The sequence below is a fragment of the Sparus aurata genome, chromosome 3 (assembly GCF_900880675.1).
Source record: "Sparus aurata chromosome 3, fSpaAur1.1, whole genome shotgun sequence".
In the NCBI taxonomy this organism is placed as follows: domain Eukaryota; kingdom Metazoa; phylum Chordata; class Actinopteri; order Spariformes; family Sparidae; genus Sparus; species Sparus aurata.
Genome location: NC_044189.1, coordinates 11,203,121 through 11,220,696, shown reverse-complemented (window position 1 = coordinate 11,220,696; position 17,576 = coordinate 11,203,121). Strand labels below are relative to the sequence as shown.

The following is a 17,576-nucleotide window of genomic DNA, read 5'->3' as shown; positions in this document are numbered from 1 at the left end:
TTTGCATTCTTATCCTTTGCCAGATAGCAGCAGGGCTGGTGTTGTCTTTTAGTACATTTTTGGCACTGTGCAGACATCTCACTTCACCGATATCACTGATGCTCAGTAGATGGGTACCTACGATGTATGGGTTGTTTTTAGTCACCCGCTGTAGAGCCTTCCTGTCCTGAGCCGTGCACTAACCATGCCAGTTTGTGATGTTTCCTGTGAGAATGCTTTCTATTGCTCCTCTGTAAAAAGCTGATGAGAACTTGTCATGGAAACTTTGCCTTCCTAAGTGTTCTTTACATCTTGGATTAGCTGGAAAATACATCGTCACAAAGATGAAATCAGGGCGGTTTATCAACACGATTGCTCACTGGCTGTTGTAGTCTCTAGGGCGGGCATAGAAGCTCCTATCTAACGGCTGCTTTCAAGGTCTCGTGAGAAAACATCTGCCAGTAGAACACTGTGTTTTGTTTGTTGATTGCATCAGGCAGATTGTTTTTTATCTTGAGTAGGTTTGCATGAATATAGTCATGAGAATCTAACGGTGTGTGACATGACATTTAAACTGTGATGTAGCCCATTTGCTGTGTTACAGCCAGCGTATAGGATCTGATCACAGTTCTGTCAGTTATAGCATGTAAAATTAGCAGGTAACCTTCAGATAGACACAAGTCACACAATGGTTGTATAAGAGACCTTCAGGAACAACTTTCCTGAAGCCTGAAGTTACCTGATAGATGCCTGCTAATTGAACTTAATGGCACCATTTATGACTCTGCAGAGTGCATCAGTTCAACCTGCTTGTCCCCTCTCCCACATCTCAAGTGGAGTGAGACTGGGATATACGTGTCCTGCATTCTGATGAACCCGTAGCTATGGAAACTCGCCCTTGCTCAATACAACACACTTTGGGCATTGCACAGCACTTTCACTTAAGTGCAGCTTTCCGCCTGACTCGCTTATTGCAAAGGCCTCGCGTCCATTATCCCTATGTTGATAGACAGGAAAATGATCGACTGAGAGTCTGTTTGCAACAAGTTGGTGTACGCTGGTTTTCTTTTCTGAATGAGTGGTTGAGACCATTGACAGTGCTGACAAGCCTGAGTCTGTCCCTCCATTCATGTTTTGTTTTCTTGGCTTGTAGAATGTAGGAGGACTCAGAAGAGGGTGGTCTACTTGATGCTTGCCATGCCTCACACTACCAACGCACTTACTGCTTCGTTTAAGATCTATTTTTGCCTTTCGGTGGGATGGCAGTAAACATGTTTATCAGTGTAGTATGATTCACTTAATCAAACTGTAGGAGGGTGATGACATGAATGGGACTTGATTTGACAAGTTACACAAGAATTGCAGCTCATGACAACCCTCAGACCATCACGACACCTTTTTAAAAACCTACACCTATACACTGGGAACCTACTGCATCACTTGAAAGGTGTAAATACATTTTGAATACATTTTCTTAAAATTGAATTGAAAAAGTGAAAATTAAAGGGAAATGTGATTAAAAATTCATCAATTCAATCGGATGTCTATGATTCACATTCGCCAATATGGTGTTTCTAGGATGGCGTGTTGCTCAGTGTCCCCCCCTTTGCTATCCAAGCTGCCAGGTTCACCACAGCCCTTTGGAAGTGTTGACGTCTTCTTCCTGCTGCAGATTAATGCGGCCTGGGGAGGAAAATCTATTTTAACTCGACTTTTCAAAAGGCCAAGAATTCAGTCAGAGACCTTGATTTGCCACAACTGAACCAAAAGAGAAACTAGTTCAGATACATTTTCCCTTATCTGAGAAAAGATGAGTCTTGCTCAGACATGCAAATCAAGTGATCAGGTAAAGTCTGCCCTAAAGTAACCTGCAACACTAAGTTTTCTCTGCAAAATATAGTGACACCTGTCATCTGCTGATGGATGTGCTGTAAACACATGTTAAAATGGACTCAAATAAGTTATTTTTAAGTTGGCAACTTCAGCTCTCAAAATTGATCTTGAAAAAGTTCAATGCCTTCATTAAGTTTGTCAGAGTAAGTAGGGTTTGCTGTTGATTTTGTTCTAATGTGGGCGGTAAAACAAAAGTTGGTACTCATCAGGGAGAACATCTATTGTGTGTTAGTGGGCTGAGCTGTCAAATGTTTTTTTTTTCCATCCGGCCCTTGAAAGTATGTCGAACCATCTACTAATATCTTTATATAAAAATGCATGTGGAAAGCTGATTGTAAGTCAGTCAAACTCGCAATTTGAGTCTGCTTGAATTTCTCTGTGGTTTTGCAGAAATGTACTTAGCCAACATTCATTCTGGCGTTTGGGTTGAACCCGACAACCAGCGAGAGACCTGACACCCAGAGGTCTATTGGAGAGCTGCAACTAACTCATTTACTAATAGTCAACAGCTTGAACAAATCATTTTGTTTCATTTGGATCATTTTGTAAGCATGACCTCTCTTTGCTGGAGGTTATATGAAGATAACAGACATCTGATTCCTCTCTACTTGCTAAATTTAACTCATGTTTTAACGCATTGTCTTGTGACGCAGGCAGTTCTTGTTTCGAATTGCTGATTTCTAAAAGTACTATGTTAAACTCCTGTGGGCTCTGTTTTAGAAGGCAGTTTGAGGGGCTGCCTAAAAATACATGTCCTGAAAATGAGCCACTGGTTGCACATCACAAGTAATTATCTTTAATGCTTGGGAGTGGATTCAAGGAACTATTCTTAGCTGGTGCAGCTAATAATTTACCCACGTAGGGAACCATCGTAGATCACAATGGCCCTGCCAAGATGTTTCTTCCTGAGCAGTGCACGCCCAGTGTCTGCTGAGTATGCTATTCATGGTTTGTATGAGACCATTAGGAGCTCGCCAGAAATAAAACTAATGCAAGGCAGTGTTACACAGGCCCACAGGTGGCACAGGCCTCAATGATAGGCCCTTTGTGGAGACATGGCACAGTGTTTTACTCTTCACATCCCACACGAAATGATAAGGGACGCAAATGCAATTTCTTTGAATGAAACTTCAGCTTGCCGTCACGTTCTCACATCCATTTTCAGCACGAGAGGGAGGGAACTCTTCGCCAAATATAATGCAGTTGACCTGTTCTAATCTGTACCTTCTTCCTTCCTGTGCAGAGAGAACTCACAGAGAGGGAGGTTTGAGTCATTGTTTTTGTCTGGTGGCTGCTTTCATCTAACCCCACTAAGTTCATGCTGGTACCCCATGAAAACTTGAGGCTAAAAGTGTGAGCACTGCCAGAAAATACCTAATTTGTGTCAAGTTAGCAGATGAGTCATGGGCTCTAGAGCCAGATGAAGCAAGAAAGAAATGGCATGCGGAGCTTCAAGCTCAAGCTACGTGCAGATACTTGCTGCATATAGGTGCAGACCTTCAATTTTGAGTACTGTCCTCTCTCTCCTTCTCTTTTTTCTCTCTCTGTCAGGAAATCTGTTTATGGAGCTCCTGTGGATAGGAAACCTGTTTCCATGGGGACCGCTGTCTTTCACACTGGCTAGACGTGTTTGCGTAAGACAGTCATGTGACTCGAAAAGAAAAACCTTTCTTTCAGCTGTTGACGCAAGGTGACCTGCTGAAGATGATCCTCCGATTTCACTCCACTTAATCGATGGTCTATTACAGCAAGATAGCATCGACTGAGGGTTTAAACTGTGGGGCTGATTGAGAGGTGCTGCAGAGTGCCTTAAAGTGCACCATGCTGAGTCATACGTTCCCTCACATATACAGTAAATGGTCAGTGCTGCGGGAAGATTAAAACAAAAATACTTAGCATTGATATCTTTTCTTTAAACCAAGTGGATGAAACCATTCTCTTGCTTCATTGATGCATGAGTTAGAGTGTGTGCATGCTTGTGTTTACGAAAGCACAACTGCATTTGCATGGGCAGTGACGCGGCTTGCCACTGAGGTTGCATCTTATAAAGTGCCGAAGACTTGTTTTGCTGCAAGAAACAGCACAAAAAGTTAGATTCCATGGTCCTCTGTGCACAAGAATGTCATGCACTGGATGCATTTGCATTTTTTAAATGATCTTAAATATATTTGTTTAAATGTCTGTATGTTCCAAGCTGGAGTTTCAGGTGCAGGAGATGTAGAAAAACTGTTCATCACAGGTTAACCAGCCTTTAGTGTAAAAATGAATACATACTGCCACCCAGTGTAAGCGACAGGTTTGTGGAAAGCTTTAAGAAGTAGTAAGTAGTCGGAAATAGTTGCGTTTTTACAGCAAAATCATGATTTCTCATCATTTTTGAGTGCGCTCTTAATCATCGTGGATGTTAATGCTATTCTTAATATGGCAAATGACGTGAAGACAACACTAAATGAAAAAGTGAGTCACTGTTAACGGCCCCCAGAACAATGATGGCGCTCATTCTTATCATTAGAGCATCATTAAGGAGCTAAATGATCTTCACATGGTCTTTAGCACAGTCAAAACCAGAGTTAAAGCCTCCTCCTTCCTCAGCCTGCGACTTTTTCCACACCAGTGAGTCACTAATTGTAGGAACCCAGTCATGAATTACACTGAGGGGGCACAACCGCTTTTGAATCCATTCAGCGCGGAACAAATGCAAACAAAAACTGACAGCGATGACCAATACGTGACGGGTTCCCTTTATTTGTTGTGACTAATGATATTTCAAAGATCAAATGTCGTTTTAAACAGCAGAGCCACAGCATAAACAAGCCACATATCCCCGAAGGGTTTGTCAATGTTTTGTTCATTCGTTTTTGATTTTAAAGTGGCTCTTTGTGACAATTTGTCACAGTTCACATGTATTGATCGTTTTTGTTTTTTTTTGGCCCTATGTGATTGTTACGTGCCCTGAAAAATGACCATCCTCATCACTCTCGGTTGCCCAAACAAGCCTGTGGATGACCTCGACTGTGGATTTCTTTGTGAAGGATTTTCTGCGGCAGAAGCTAACGTAAGTTTAGAAATGGAGACCGCTAACATAAACTAAAGACGGCCTCCAGAACAACAAAGAAGTTCCAAAGAGCCCCCTTCAAGATCCAGTCTGTCTGATTTCGTGACTTCTAGAGGAAAGGTTGCCGATTAAATCGAAATGAATACCCCACCCTCCTCCATGGTGGCCATAAAACGCAAAAGGTGCTCTCCTCGCAAGTGTTTGATTTGGTGTCATGGTGTTGGAACTTGGCAAACTCCGCCACTTAACTTAGTAAAATATCTTTTTAAATTTCCCCCTAAACCTGCAAACTAGACCTTTAAGTAGTAGATAGAGTAGATAGAAAGATAGACAGGAAAGACAGGAAATCTAAATAATTTGAATAAACCATGCATACAGTAAGCATGCCTCTATCAAATCCAACTTTCTAGCACAAGCAAGTCCCAGTCTCTAACCTACGCCAGAGGTGAGCTGTATACGCAAAGCCCTGAACAAACAGACCTTAACATCAGCTGACCTCAGCAGACTACGAAAGAAACTGTCAATGTAGAAGGGAAGTTAGAGGAGGACTGAGATATTCTACTGCAGGTCGAACATGTGACCAAAGCTTCTGCGCAAGCAAACCTTAGTTGTTTAATATTTTACGATAGGAACAGTCTGCACTGAGATTACAGAGTCAGGCCATAGCCGAGTTGTGAAAAGCAGAAACAAGTGCAACAGAGAGAGGACCCAGGTTTTCGTCTGAGCAAACTGTATTTCAAACGTTACTAAGTTTGTAAGTTTATTGGTAAGATACAAATGATGATTTAGTGTATTATGAATTTACATTGTGTCGGTGAAGCTGCGTGGAACAGATTTTTGTTGTCCTGTCCTCAGTGGTTTAGGAGAATGCTGCAGCCGTTTTGCTGTGAGACTGGTCGACAGAGGCTGAGTGGATAGTGACTGAACTTATCCTTTAACTCAAAGAAAAAAAATCGAATTTATTTATTGCACTTAAAGTAATTTAAGGGTCATGCACAAGCACACAGATGTTTTCAATTATCGCTAATTACCAAAAACTTCAGGGTCAGGCTGAAGGAGGGCGGTGCTACAGCGTGCTGGGATGTTAAGTGAGGTGCTCTCGGAGAGTCACAAGAGGAAGTCTAATCAGCCAGAATTATTCAAATCACCTGTGTGGGTTTACCACGAGTGTGCGGGTCTTTTAAATATGTAGATATGTAATATTAAAATCAGCCTGTTGATAATCCACAAATCATAGTAATGTTTCCACAGTAGAACTTAAGTAAACTTAAGACTCGAAAGGGAAGCGGGAGATAGATAGATAGATAGATAGATAGATAGATAGATAGATAGATAGATAGATAGATAGATAGATAGATAGACCTCTAAAGCGGTGACCTTGTCAACCGGTTGAATCACTAGCGTAGGCACTCTTCATGAACAGAGGGGTCTGAGTCAGAACAGTTCAATGGAAAAGGACAACTCACAGCAGTGTTGATAAAATGACAGATTTTAATTTGCTTCGACTGTTGATTTTTCTCAAAGTTACAGATGCAATAAACATGCAATACTGAATCAGATGTTCTTTAGAATTTAAATGCCGTGACAACAGCTGCTATTATGAGAAATGTTCCTGTTTTACAGGACGATGAAACGCTCTTATTTCAGGAGCTATCGCCCTTCATCTTAACGGCCAAGAGGGGGAAAACGAAAATCATAAGCTTTCTAGTGACTTGACCCCAGCAAAGATTCTGTTAAAATCTACCAACTTTAACATCTTTCTATTAAATACTGCATTAAGATTGGTTAGTTCTTGAGAACTATACTATAATTGAAATTATAGAGCGCTAGAAAATGGGGATACTCAAGTTAAGTAAGTGTAAGTACCTCAAAACTGAACTGAAGTCCGATGCTTGACCAGATGCACTAAGTTACATTTCATCACTGCACTTTTATACGCAGGAAGTATAAAAGAGTACAGAATCATTCATTAAATAACATCTGTAAGCAGATACACAAGCGATTTTTAATGTTTATTGGCATATTTATCAACAGTTCTAACTAAATAAAGCCTCTGTGACTGTTGTCTTTTACACAGTATAGCATGCCATTATCATGATCATTTAATGATTTAAGATCACATCCAAAAAAAAAAAGTGTTAGATGCTTTGTTTGGAGTAGACAGATAAATAAGATGGGTCAGTTTAAACGAGGTGCAACGACAAACTCAAATCTGTAACAATCACTGACAATCACTTATCTGCACTGTTCTTTTGCATCTCTTTTCTATTGCAAGCACCCACACAAATCGTTTCTCATGTACTTTGCATGGAAACACATCTCTGTTCTACGCAGGTTTCATTAAAATTCAACAAGGGCAGAGTGGCTGCGGCAAGAGCCCATTGAATGGACCGAGTCCAAGTGTAAACACAGTGACACAACAAATAATGGAAGGAGGAACATCATCAAAAACAGCCGAGCAACCTCCTGATAGCACACCACTGAATCCTTTTCTATGGGGGATGGAAAATCTGTCCAGAATTCGGGTTTTACACTGACCTTATTTAGACCTCTTCCATTTTTAAAAGTCTTACCAACAGTGGCAGCAGGTTGTAAGTGCCCCACATTACAATATCACAGGCTGCTGAATTGGAGCAGGGTGTGAAAAAGTCTCATTTGCGAAGCAGGGTAACAGACGGAGAAACGCAGCGGAAGAGGGAAATGAAAGAAATTGGACATCTCTAATGCAGCGCTCCACATGTCACCTCGTCAAAGGTGTTAGCATGATGAAACAAACATGATGGATGTCACAAGGACAGTGCTTCACCCAACTGATGAGTGGGAAGCCCTTATTTGGTTTCTGTTAGGTAACCATAAATAAAAGAAAAATATTTGAAAAGAAGCCTATTTGATCAGAAGGTATGGCCTTAATACAGCTGGGGAAATGTGTCGGTGCTGTTTGCTGCTGTATTTGTTATTGATTTCCAAACAATTATACCCTGTTGTCCCATGAGAACATAGATGGGCTGCAATGTCATATACACATGTGCACACCTCTTGAGTTTCATGACTCAGGCAGAAGTAGGCTAACCCAGTTTCAGAGCAGAGTGGACACATCTATTCTCAGTTATTCATCGAAAGTCATATTAGGAGTCTATTAGAGTTTTATATGCAGAGCGTCATGTTCTCCCCATGCTTGATCAGTTTGGTTTATTTATCCCTAGCTTCGATGGTAGAGGATCAACGTGACATATCAAATGTGTTTTCATGTGACGGACTTAACTCCGTGAGTTGTGAATAACACACCTCATTATTGAATCAGAATTCTTAGTATTCTAGTGCATATCATAACACCAAACTTGCGGCAGAGGCGGCGGAGAGAAGCGTGAATTTCAAACTTGGAATCCCAAATCTCACCAATGCCTCCTCAATGATCATGCAACTGAAATATGTTTCTTCTGTTTACCTCTCTCCACAGTTTCCCAGATGAAGTGAAATGGAAAAAAAGAAATGTCTATAAAGGGCCTTGGGTATAAAGTGGTTCAGCAAAGAAAAACAACAGAAGAAACCTGCAGGTAAAGCAGGTGTAAAGCCCTTGCGCAAGTAGCATTGTGATGGTGGTGACCTTTTTTTAATAGTCCCTCAACTCAGGCTGCAGACTGCTTCGAATTTCATTTAAACAGAACTGACACACGACAGCAAAGAAATCTCAACAGGGTCTAAACAGACCAGAGTTTCCGGTGTTTTCACACCATGATTGGCAACCAGTCTGGACAACCTGTGCAACAGGTGATCTAAATCTGCTCCGAACAATCCAGATCCAGCGACATAAAATAGCGATACAGCGATACAGCAAATAGCAAGAAAATAAACTCAGCAGCACTACATCAATGAACAAGCATATTTTTTTTATATGTTTTCTGTATTTTACAAGTCAATGTATAATGTTTACTGATTTCCATTTGTCAGACCTGCATTTGATTTATTGTAGCAAATTAATGAATACAACATGCAGATGTTTATAATAAAGAGTACTAGTTATGAATTGTAGGGTTTTTTCTGTTTGATAAAACCAGACAGGACACTGTAGTCAGGCAGTGTTGTTACACTATAAGGCCACCAGATGGCAGTCAAACTGAATCACTTCAGCCTCATTGGACATCCTCATGGCATAGTGCACAACCCATACTAATAATCAGTCAATCACTTATTCAATCAATGATTTAAAAAATGTGTAATTGCTTAGAGGCTATTGTTTGTATTTTAGTTGATCCTTTTGGTCTGAAACTACATGATTTCATGAGCAGAACTGCCTTTTAAATACACTTAGAGCTGTATGTTTCTTTGGTACAGATACAGACAATACATTTAATCCAGTCCAACACAACATCTCAGCAAAAAATCTTATTTTCAAGAAATGTATGTTTTTTTTTTACTTTACTTTTTTTTTTAACAGAGCAGCTGATTCATCTTTACGGTAATTATGTAGTTTGTGGTTGTATTGAGCTGTAAAGCATTTTATAAATCTTTTTTTCTATCTAAAAATGGCACTTTTATTTGTACAGTTGAATACTTTATTTAAACTTATTCAGATATGCTATGGGTATGTCACGCTCTGCTGGCTGTACTTGACACTTCTACCAGTAGGTGGCAGTACTGCGCAATAAACGTTGAATGTCGACAACACCCCGAAATCCACCGAAGAAGAAAAAGAACGCCAGGTTCTGGCAGGGATTGGAGTTACAAGTAGGCTGTGTGTTTCGGTCACTGGGGGTCAACACAGGTGGGTAAACAAGAAATGTAACTCTTCTGTCTGAGACGGATATCTTTGTATAACGATATCGTTTCAATTTGTCTAGCTAAGTATGCCAGTGTATAACTTTTTCCGCTTGGTTTGACTGACACCAGTGGCAGAAAATCCTACTGAAGCTAACGTTAGCCTAGCCAGTTGTCAAATACTCTTAATCAGGACTAGCTTGTTGTTTGGAAATGTTATATTTTGTCCCAGACATGTCGTTACGTCTGTAACCATCCGTCCAACCGTGTTAGGATAGTTGTCATCACACGTTTGACGCGTAAAATATGTGTTAGACACCGCATTCTAGCTAGTAATGGTGAATTATGTCAGATATAACGGTGTCGTTAGATTGCAATGCCAAATTGTCACTTGCTTATCACTCCGCTGAACTATTATTGAGGGCAAGCTAACCTCATGTGTATCTTTTGCCTCCTCAGGCTCTGTTCAGAAGAAAAGGAAACACCTTGCAGCTGCAGCATTAGCTATACATAAGCTATACATAGCATTAAATGTTGCTCCAATGGTACCAGGAACCCACTAGAATACTGTTAGCAGGTCTATACCAACTACTCTGACAAGGTGGTCCAGATTATTTCGTTTCCCACTGGAGGCAAATGGTTTTGAGCCATGGATCAAGGTGTTGTGGACAGTCCTGTTACACTAGTCATCAAGGCCCCCAACCAGAAGTACGATGACCAGACCATCAACTGTTACCAGAACTGGACCGTGGAGAAGCTCAAGGCACACCTGTCAGATGTCTACCCAAGCAAACCAGTGAGTATTTTTGCTACCGGTGACTGTTTCTATGCTTCTTTGACCAATCCTGATATCATCTGTCATCCATAACCCTCTCTATGCTGTATTGGGACTTTTCTTTTCTTTTCTTTTTTTTTTAGATTTAGATTTGAATTTATTTTTTTATTCAAGGACATTAAGATCAACCATTTGAAGTCACAAAAACTTCTATTTCCCCTAACAGAAACATAACTTCCTATCAGATGACCAAGTTCACATCAAACATTTTTTGGGATGTTCACCTTGTTGCATATTTAGACTTACTGAAAATGCAACATCTACACGATATGGATGGTGATCATTTTTAAATGGATATGATGGTGGCAACAAAGTTTTGTTACATCAACAGTAATAACAATACATTTATAAAAAATACTTTAAAACTGAACAAGTACACAGAACAAGTATATCAACCGTTACTCATTCAGCTTCTGCGGCTGCAGCATTTGGCATCTCCATTATCATCTCTGCTTTAGGTGCCTTTTTTTTGCCTTTTTGACTCTGCAGCTGGAAGTTTAGGTATATTTCCTTTCCTCAGTGGGGATAGTTGGATTGAGCCATGTAGTTGGCAGGAAATGAACTGAAAATTCACAAATACATGATTGAAAAAACTGCCTTGTTTTCTGAGAACTGACCAGTTTCGAAGTAAAAAGCAGAATGTTCCTGTATGGGAAATTCGATCAGAGCTTGACAGGAAGCTTGTGACGCGAGAGGGACTAATGACGTTAACATGTAACAACATCATTTACTTGGTATAAATAGTATGCATGGTGTGATTTGTTAATTTCCTTACCAAAATAATTGTTTCATGATTTGATATCTGAGTAATCATCGGATTATGCTAAACATGAATAAAATTGCTCAAGAAAACCGGTCTTGCTCGCTAAGGTACAGTCCTGTATTGACTACTAAGGATGTTGATTTATAAAAAGATTTGTCCTAAACCTAAAATTAGTAAGCTGGGCCACCAGTTTATGTGTGCTTTAGCACATGAACCTTGGTGGAGTTTAGATTTAAGAAGTGAGTTGTGTAAGAAAGGATCAAATACTGTTGACTGACAGGTGTTGTTGAATGTCAAATTTACCATTCCAGTCAGACTTGTGTCGAACAAAGTGGATTTGGTATTTAAGACTGGAGGTGTGTTTGGGTTCTCACACAGCCACAGCTGACATTTTCCATTTGAACTTCTTTTGCTGTTGTAATTCTGCCAAGCTTCCTCTGTTATTAATATTACTGTTGAGCTATCATAGACATGACACAGAACATTAATCTTGATCTATCTTCTGAAGTGAAAGACGCTGGGCTCTCGGGAGTTGAAGCAGCTAAAAGAGCCTTGATATCTGTAGATTTGGCATCACAGGGAAAGAAAGTTTGGATTCCTGCTGTTATGTTGTGCTAATCTGACTTTGCCCCTTTTCCCTCTCTGCTCCAGACTTGTTCTGATGCAATCATTGTAAACACAGGCTGTTCCCTTGTTAAGCTGCATTATAGTACCTCGGTAACGGCTGCACTTTTGTTAGTGTAATTTAATGGACATTAACTGTGGAATGTTTAACAAAGAGGCACCTTGAACCCAGAATGAAAGATTCTCGGTTGCAAGTTGGCCAAGGTTTAGAATAGGCAATTTTAAATTCCTGAATGGCTGCACAGCGAATGAGGACACACTCTGACCTTGTTGTTGCACTGCCAGTTTAATCCACTGTTAAGACCCACTTATCCCAATTGAGGTTATTATGATCTCATCCTCATCACTATGTCTTTTGGTGTCATGATCTACATTACAAGTTTTCAAATTTCCTGCTTATTGTTGCTCTGCTGTTTTCAGTATTAGTTAGAAAATGCTTTTGGGGGCAAACTGTATTCATGCTGATATACACTTCTCTCCCGTGGCCCCAATTATCATTATAATTTTGGATTTTCAGAGCTCCAAAGACCAGAGGCTGGTGTATTCAGGGAAGCTGCTTTTGGATCACTTCACCTTGAAAGATGTGCTCAGAAAGGTAGGTTCCCTCTCCCTAAGATGTCATATTCATTAAAGTGGATCAGTTTTAGTTATTTTGAATATAAGAAGCACATGAGTTGCATGATTCCAATGTTTTTGTGGTGGTGGCTCTGTGCAGTATATGGTGGATTATTTCCCAGTTTGCTCTGAAGTAACTTTACTGACCTGAACTCGACCCTATCTAACACCTTTGGAGGTCACAGCGTGGACTGTGAACCAGGCGTTATCGCCCAGCATGACCTCACTAATGCTTTCTGAATAGGAGCAAATTCCTGCAGCCACGAATCAAAACCTTGTGGAAATCCCTCTCAGAGGAGCGGAGGCTGTTCCATCAACATACTGACTGTCAGTGGTTTTGAAATAAGGTGTTCAGTTACACGAGAGTTGTAATTTACAATCTTTGTTTGGGTGTCACACACTGTTTTTGGAGTTTTGGGGCATTATTGCATCACAATTCTCTCATTTAAAACCCAATTCTCAATATTATGATCACTTGTAACTATTGAGGCTGGCTATGCTTTCGTTACGGATGAAGCAACTGGACAATCAGATGCAACGAACATTCAAAATATGCGCTGTATTTACGTTCTGAGCAAGGTTGTTTCTTGAGTTTTAGTGAGGATGGCTGAGCATTGAGATATTGGAAGTAGGGTCGCAACAATAACTGGTCTTCACATTCAAAACCCATCTCGGAAAATGTCATGGTTTTACAGTATCATTAAAAGGCGATTAGGTTATCTGAGAAATTCCCTCTCCCCCTTGTTACAAGTTGCCAAATCTGATATCATTTTATGTTAAGCCAAGCGCTGTACCCTCATAAGTTTCAGAAGTTCTCTTTCTCTTTGAACATGCAGTACTTGGACTCTGTTTGATAATGAGCTGTATTTGCGTCTACAGCAGGATGAGTACCATATGCTCCATCTGGTGTGCTCCTCTCGAACTCCTCCCAGCTCCCCGAAGCCCCCCCGCAGCCACAGTAACAAGCCTCAGGAGAACTCGGCCGGTCCCACGGTGGGTCAGCCACACACTCCTCACACCTTTTTCCATTCATTTCATCAGTAGCGCTTTTCCTTTCATCATCCAGCTCACTGCGTCAATCTGTACCTTCTTAAATGATTACTAATACTCAGAACTTGTTTGTTTTTTTGGTTACAGCCCCTTCAAAACTCTAATAGTCCTGCCACTGGTCAACATAGCCAGCCATCCACAGCAGAGAGCAGTGATGGACTCAGACAGCGAACTGGACCCTTCCCTGACCAACACATGTATCTACAGTATATGCACAGGTAAGCCTTGTAGACTGGTGAAAGAACTAGAACTCATTCACCAACTATGCTTGCTTTAATCCCCTTTGAGTCATTCCCCTCATTAACTAACTCTTTTTTACACAGTGAGCAAAAGGGAATTAAATTACAGTTGTGAATAAACGTCTTATTATGCTGGTGCACTGTGGGACATTAAAAAATAAGCAGCAGGAATCTCGTTAATGAGCAAAATTGATGAGATGTGGGCGAGCATCCTTCGCACTCACGGTGGACATTAATCAAAGTTTTATTTGTACAAATATGTTTAAAAATCCATCAGCGATGCAGCCTTTTGAGAGGGAACAGAGCTCCTTCTTTCCTCCCTCATATCATTAGTTGTTCATCTCACTGCTAGTGCACACGGTGCTTGTTATGCCCACAGTTTGCCCAAGCTTGTGAACAAGCAACATAGGATAGTTTTAAAGGATTAAAATGTTTTCATGACAAATAATTTCACGAGTATATTTTCAGTGAAGAAATCTTAAGATCTTCACTGACAGATATTTTTCTGACTAAACAAACTAAATTATACAGCTCTGTTTTTGTAACTGAATAAACAAACTGACCTTAAAGGACAACACAATTTCATACTGTTTTACTGTGTGTCTATGTGGCAAACCCTGCCACCTCTCTAGCTTCAAACCGTGTTCTGAGGACCTGAGGTTCCTCTGACGACAGCTTGTTTATTCAGATATGATTTATTTATATGATTTTATATTTCTTCTCCAAAACTACATAGTTCTCCTTCAACGAAAAACCAATGACAGTCTGGAGGCCGGGCCAAAAAGTCACTAGAGTTTTCTGGGCCAGCCAAGACAAGGGTTTCAGGACCCAGTACTTCCCTCACTACACTCATAATACTGCGTGAACTAAGCTAACAAACAAAAATGTGAAAACTGGACTACCAGAATCAAAAGGAATAGGAACACAAACTAAGGAAAGAAAAGTAAGGAAAACTTCAAGATGGTCAGAAGCTGCTCTGCCACCCTGGTCACGAGCACCTGACGCCAAACATAGAATTAGAAAAATTACCTCTGCTGTTTCTTGACGCCATAGCTATTAATAACCCATTGTAAACACATTTAATGTATGTGTTTTTCTAATGCAGTAACTCTATTTTCAGCTGGAACCAGTACTCTCCACAGCCGACACCTCCCACAAACATGATGCCTGCTTATTACAACCCCATGACTCTAATGTGGTGGCAGCAGCTGTACGCTCGGCAGTACTTCCTGCATTAGTAAGTCCCGACATATTTCTGCCCTTTTTATTTCTGGAGAATGTTTATAAAGGAATTGTTCGTGCAGCACACACTGTTCCCATCACCTGTGTGTCTGTCTCCCTCCAGTCAGTTACTGGCTGCCTCCTCGCAGCACCTCAGGCCGGGCCAGCCCTCGGCTCAGTCCAACCAGCCCGATCCTCTGAGCCAGCGGCCTCAGGCGGACCGTCGCGGCAACCCAGAAGTCCAGATGAACGCCCAGGGAGGGGAGATCCTGAACGAGGAGGAGCTGAACCGGGACTGGCTGGACTGGGTCTACACATTTTCACGCGCCGCGATCTTACTCAGCGTAGTTTACTTCTACTCCTCCTTCAGCCGCTTCGTCATGGTGATGATGGCCATGCTGGTGCTTTACCTGTGAGTGCAGTTATGCTGTCTCTCAACTCACACATGAGTCAAACGTATAATGAACAGATGATACAAGTAACTTGTTTCTGTCTGCAGGCATCAGGCCGGCTGGTTCCCCTTCAACCTGGAGAACGAGCTCCAGCTTCCTGGAGACAGAGTCAATCAGGACGACATGGAGGGAGAGCCACAAAACCACGACATACAAGAAATGGTAGCTGCCTGTCATCCATCTCCGCTTTTTACCACGAGCGTAACCCAGAGCTGATGGGCTGAGTTTATCTTTAGCGATGTTTGTTTCTGTAGTGCACAAGCCATTTAGTGAGGTACCAGTTTACAGATATTCAAAGGAAAACAACATTAAGCCTCCACATCTTGGTTACAAATGCAGCTTAGATGCATTGAATTGTTGAATAAAAGTGACAAGAAGAGCTGGAACAAGAAAATAAAATAATTGTATTAATCATTTAATCATTTAAACCAACTTTAAGCAAAAATGGCAAACATTTGCTGATTCCAGGCTCTTAAGATCATTGTAAATTGAATATCTTTGTAAGCGAGAGACTTGCACAAAAATAAAAGAGTGTCAGATTCAGGCTCATTTTCTGGATTTATAACCTAAATATTTAATTGAAAAATGATGAATGGATATTGAGTTTAAATAATGATAACTCACTACAAAGTCGAATATAACCCACATACATTAGTAAGTCATGTTGAGTGTCCTCTGATAAATCCACTTTGTTCTGTACAGGAAGGAGGGCTGGATGATGGCTCGGACGACGAGGGAGACAGTGGAGAGGAAGGAGCAGAAGATCCAAACAGCGCCCCCAACACGGGCTTCCTGTCCTCCACGTGGTCGTTCATCATTACCTTCTTCATGTCACTCATCCCGGAGGGACCGCCAAACGCTGCAAACTGAACCACAGCTCTCCACAGGAGCACCACCTGTCTATAAGAGTAGGCTGAATGCCCTACCTGCTTCGGGAAACCGTTTCTGTTGCAATACAGTGTTAAAGTTTCCCTCTAGTCGACTTTACTACATATCTAAGACTTTGAGCCAAAACACCAATGACTGATTTATGCTGAAAAGAGAAAGATGATCACTTCATGTGGAGGGTTTTTTGTTTGTTTGTCTGCACAAAGACAAATATTTTACTGTCAAATGACAGGAACTTTAGGTTAACTGCTATGTACAAGGATTGCTAGTGACGCCCTCTAAACGTAGTCTGAATAATAAAAGTGTCTGCTAATGCATTTCTTTATGTAATTTATAAAATAGGGACGTCAGGCACATTTGTGAAAAGAAAAAATTACAGCACTACTTTTGTTAAACAGTCTCTTTAGTTTTCTTTGTAAGTGGCTGCAATATTTGTTGAAATAGTTTTCTTTGAATTGAAATGTTTTTGTAATTGTGGTTGTATCCAGATAACAAATTTTAAAAGGGGGCACTGTAGTCCAAAAGCTGATCGTCTGTGATAACGTACGTGCGCGAGTTCGGTCTGAGAGATGTTAAAAAAATGTGTCTGAACACATTGTGTACTGTGTTGAAAAGTTCCCCCGAGTGATGTCTGCTGAAGAGGAGTGTGATTTTGTTTACTCAAGTGAAACGATGCACGCCTGATACTCTTGACAGCCTGAAGGAACTGAGTGAAGTAGAAGAGCTGGTGTTTATGGTGGATTAAAGTCATGTGGCAAAGAGACACTTTAAAAAAAAAAATCCTACTGTTAAATAAAACCACTGCCACTATTCAGAGGTCATGTAAGACAAGAACTTAAAATTTGTGAAAAATGGCTGCTGCTGTTACATTTTAACATGTTGTGTACCAATAATAATATTCATGTTTATTAAACCCTTCAATCATGGTGACGTGGTCGTGTGGTTTTAGACGCAAGGAAAATAACGAGCAATCAACGGCGCCCACAAATCGGGCTGATCAAATCAGTCGCAAGTGTAATGACATGAACATGAAATCTTAACCCATGCTGATGCATTTTCAAAGATACATTTTTGAGCTTTTTCCAAATAAGGTGACGAAAATGTGACCTCACACATCCTTGAAGAGGTCCAAATGAGTCAACTATATGAGGCCATCTTAAAAAAGGCTTCATTAAACCATGATTTGAATGAAAATACAACCCTTTCT

At 40.7% G+C, this 17,576-nt stretch overlaps 1 protein-coding gene across 1 annotated transcript; it reads left to right on the top strand.

Annotated features, from left to right (window-relative positions):
* Positions 1-9,563: 9,563 nt before the first annotated feature.
* On the top strand, positions 9,564-17,296 carry LOC115579441 (homocysteine-responsive endoplasmic reticulum-resident ubiquitin-like domain member 2 protein). The gene is made up of 9 exons (XM_030412978.1): positions 9,564-9,689; positions 10,142-10,478; positions 12,422-12,499; positions 13,399-13,512; positions 13,657-13,787; positions 14,929-15,045; positions 15,154-15,441; positions 15,529-15,643; positions 16,184-17,296. The coding sequence occupies exons 2-9, from the start codon at positions 10,332-10,334 to the stop codon at positions 16,349-16,351; spliced, it is 1,158 nt and encodes a 385-aa protein (XP_030268838.1). The 5' UTR covers positions 9,564-9,689; positions 10,142-10,331; the 3' UTR covers positions 16,352-17,296.
* The last annotated feature ends 280 nt before the right edge of the window (positions 17,297-17,576 follow it).